Source organism: Galeopterus variegatus, unplaced genomic scaffold (assembly GCF_000696425.1).
Source record: "Galeopterus variegatus unplaced genomic scaffold, G_variegatus-3.0.2 Scaffold338, whole genome shotgun sequence".
Taxonomy (NCBI): Eukaryota; Metazoa; Chordata; class Mammalia; order Dermoptera; family Cynocephalidae; genus Galeopterus; species Galeopterus variegatus.
The window spans coordinates 563,367-567,845 of NW_007726449.1; the positions used below are offsets into that span (position 1 = coordinate 563,367).

At 36.3% G+C, this 4,479-nt stretch overlaps 1 protein-coding gene across 1 annotated transcript in view; it reads right to left on the minus strand.

Moving 5' to 3' along the window:
- Positions 1–4,479, minus strand: part of TTC39B (tetratricopeptide repeat domain 39B) — a 49,140-nt gene that overhangs the window by 33,950 nt on the left and 10,711 nt on the right. The window contains exon 5 of the mRNA XM_008567723.1: positions 3,011–3,075. Coding sequence (XP_008565945.1) covers positions 3,011–3,075 — 65 coding nt within the window. The remainder of the gene's footprint in view (positions 1–3,010; positions 3,076–4,479) is intronic.

A 4,479-nucleotide genomic window follows, 5' to 3' on the forward strand; every position in this document is an offset into this window, starting at 1 on the left:
TAAATAAATAAATAAATAAATAAATAAATAAATAAATAAATGGAATACACATTTATGAAATTATTTTGGGTGAAAGTATCTTTTAAAATACTAAATTTGGGTTCTATATCTAATAATGGCAGGGTAGCTTATGTTAGATTAACTCTCCCACAGATAACAATTACAAACTCTTGAAAATGTACAAAATACATATTTAAAATACATTTGTAGGCACTGGAGAGTAAAGGAAAAAAGTAGGCAGAAACCGGAGAAGAGGTGAACTTTTAAAGAAGGGACCCCTCTTGAATGAACTTTACATTCATACTGTTATTCACCTAAAAGCACTCCCCAGTCCACTCAATGCAGGATGCCTAGGACTCAAACTGAATGCCACAATCTATTTGCTTAAAACATCACAGTATAGGGCCGGCCCGGTGGCGCACTGCTACAGTGCGCCGCTTGGGAGCGCAGCGGCGCTCCCGCCGAGGGTTCGGATCCCACATATAGACCGGCCGCTCACTGGCTGAGCGAGGTACGGGCGCAACACCGAGGGTTGCGATCCCGTTGCCGGTCCCAGTCCGGTACGGGCGCGACACTGAGGGCTGCGATCCGTTGCCGGTCACGAAAAAAAGACAAAAAAAGGAAAAAAAAGAAAAAAAAAATCACAGTATAGAGTTCAAGACTTGCATCGTAGCTGTAAGGTCACGGGAAAATTTCCATATATGGGATAAGAATATAGGAGGGGAACATCAAAAACTGCTAAAATTCTACTCAAATTCTTGGCTGGTCCATGAACTATGTGATCACTGGGGAGACTGCAAGGAAAAGCAAGAGCAAGATAGCAGAAATAATGGAGCAGAGATTTCAGAAGCTCCTTCCTACTGGGGAGTAAAAGTTTGGAGTCTAAGTCTAGTCAAATTAAATGCTTCCTAGAACAAAAATCAGCACTCTTCAGAGAAAGGGTAACAGAATCTGAGCCTCTAGCATGTATCAATATCTAGTAAGCAGTAAAAAAAAAATTATGAGACATGAGAATAAACATAAAAACATGACATATAGGCAAGAGAAAAAGCAGTCAACAGAAAACAACTCCAAGATGACCCAGACATTGAGATAATACCCAATCTGAAAAATATTCAAGAAATTAATGAACAGTACCTCCATGACCTATTGAACAAAATTAGACAGACTAACCTGTGTAACTGGAGTCTCAGAAGGAGAGGAGAAAGTGAGAATGAGGCAGAAAATAAATATTTTGAACAAAGAATGACCACAAATTTCTCAAAACCACACCTAGGCATATCATAGTTAAACTGCTGAGTCTCAAAGATAGAAAATAGTCTTCAAAGAAACCAGAAGAAATGACACATTAGATATAGGGAAACAATAATACAAATGACAACTGACTGCTGATCATGAACGATGGAGGCCTTAAAAAAATGGAATGGCAGTTTTAAAGAGCTGAAAGAAGAAAAAAACCTGTCAACTCAGAATACAATATTTAGCAAAAATATCCTTGAAAGTAAGGGCAAAAGTAAAGACATTTTTCAGATAAATAAAAACACACTTTGTTGAAAGCAGACACACACTACGAGAAATGCTAAAGAAAGTTCTTAGTCTGAGAGTAAGCAGGAATAAATGAAGAATACCGAAAATGGTAAATATATGGGTAAACAGAGAAAACAATAATATACGTTTAAAGCAGAAATTTGACACTGTATTGTGGAGTTTATAACATACATATGTGTACTAATAGTATAAAGAAAGGTAGTAAATAAAACTATACGTTTACAAGGCTCTTACATTTTATGTTCAATGGTACAATATTAATTCTAAATTGACAGTGATAAGTTAAGAAGAATATTATTATTGCTAGAGCAACCACTAAAAAAAAAAATTAAAGAGAGATACAGCCAAGAAGACAATAGAGGATTACACTGGAGTTTTTGTTTGTTTTAATTTTATTAAAGCAAAAGAAGGCAGGAAAAGAGAGGGGGAAACAGATTAGGCAAAGAGAAAAAGCACAATGGTAGTCGCAAGTGAAAACATATTAACTATGTTCATCTACAAGAAATGCAATTTAAATATGAAAACAAAGATAGGTTTAAAGTAAAAGAATATATACTATGCAAAGACTACTTTCAAAAAAGTATGAGTAGCTATATTAATACCAGACAAAATAGATTTCAAGATAAGGAATATTACCAGAGTTAAACAGGGACACTTCGTAATGATAAAAAGGTTAATTCAATAGGAAGATAGAACAATTATATAACCCTAATAACACAGCTCCTAAATATGAGGCAAACCCTGATAGAACTAAAGGGAGAAATGAATGACTCCAGATTCAAAGAGGGAGATTTTAACACTAAGTAAGTGTCAGAATGAGATAAAAATCAGTAACATTAAAAACAGTATATAATACGGGCCGGCCCAGTGGCGCACTGGATAAGTGCGCCGCTTGGGAAGCGTGGCGGCGCTCCCGCCCGAGGGTTCGGATCCCACATGCAGACCGGTTCCCGCTCACTGGCTGAGCGAGGCGCGGGAGCGACACCGAGGGTTGCAATCCCGTTGCCGGTCCCCGGTCCGGTACGGGGGCAACACTGAGGGTTGCGATCCGTTGCTGGACACGGAAAAAGACAAAAGACCAAAAAAAAAAACAGTATATAATACACCTTAATTGAACATTTCCATCCACCACAGAAAGTTCCATTGGGCAATGCTGTTCTGTAGTCTGGACCAAAGACATGTCTGTCATTTTGAATCTATAAATTGTTCTTAGGAGAGAGAAACTAAGATTATCTAATTAGAAACTATGTCGACAGTTTTATTTTCAGCTATTTTGCTCTAAAAATTGTATCTAAGCTTAAATTCTGTTTTCCTATAACACTGAATACATACTGAGCCAAAAATCAAGCACATTTTTACCAATGCCAAATTTAAAAACGTAGTCATACTTAGTTTATGAGAATTTTGAAGAACAAAGTAGTATACAACACAAAATCATTTTAAAACCATCTTTTTAACTTACTTATATATTTGGTAACTTGTTCTAATTTTGAGTCCACCTTTGATGAAGTTGATCATATTTTCATCCTGAAAATAATTCAATTAAATAATTAGATCACTTAGCAAAAAATTTTAAAGTGTCCCCACAGTTGTGTATTTATGTGATTAGGAAAAAGCTACTATCTTTTGAGGACATAATTTTGAAATTAACACATTCTTCTTGTTTAACATCTTTAATTTTTTTGTAATTTTTCTTCCAAGTTAGAGGATAACAAAAAGAAAATATTTTTTTAAATCCTAGCACTACTTTATATCACTAAGGAAGTAATCCTCACCAATTAGGGGCCATACGTAGCCCAAACCTACTTTAATAATGATCATCACCTACTGAGCAATTTTCTTCTGGGTTCAATAGAATCCAAAATGGTTGACTTTAAGGATCTGCTCTAAGGCCAAACTTTCCAGTCCATTATACCCAGTAAATGGGACTACATTTCTTCTTTCACAGGGTACTCTAGCAGACAGTGTCTATTTAACATTGTGAATTTCATTCATACACATTTCCAGACCAAAAATAACATCTGAATTCTGAAGTGACTGTCACTAATATGCAATTTTGTTTTTTTTGGGGGGGGGGATCACTTCACTTCTCTTTGCCTGATGGTCATCAACCATAAAATTGCAGCAGCTGGCCTAGATGCATTCGCATCTATAATGGCAGGCTCACTATTCTAGGATTCTAAGAGAGTCTCTTGGTAAGTTATATCAGAAAACCACTTGAAGGAAGGTACTCTTAGGTTATATATAGGTGGTGCTAATGTAGACAAGTCCTACATTTCACATTTCCAAGGAGAATGTTTTTCGAGTCTATTGACGTCAGAAAGATGCTCTGGTGTTTATTTCCCATGCACTTGAGCATCTTTCTAAAGCAAAAGAAAAACTGAATTTAGTTTCCTAATTTCATTAACTACTTAAATATTTATCATTCCAATTATCATAAGAATCAATAGATACAAAATTCACAATACAACTTAAATGTTTACCTTCTCATTCTAAGAAATCTTATGATTATACCAGTTCCAATACTGGCCAGGAAAGAATTTCTTAAATTAGATTAATATCTGCCTCAAATAAGAGCATTCCATTCCATTTCATTTCAAACACTTATTAAATGCCTATTTCACACCCCAATGCAAAAGCAACCCAACGCACTGGGATGAAAGCATGCACTGGGTATCATGATAGCACAGGGGTGCCAGGAAAGCCTCCTGGAAGCATCACTGCTGAAAGCACAAAAATGATTAGGAAGTAGCCAGATGAAGAAAGATAAAGCAAATGTGAACTTTGCAAACAAAGGAAAACTCAGGTGGGAAGGCAAGGAAGCATTAAAAGTCATGGTGTGCTTGGCCTTCTGCATATATGTAACTCAGCACTGCTGAAGAATTTATTGCAGAGAAAGGAATGACCAAGGAGTAGAAAGCTACCTCTACC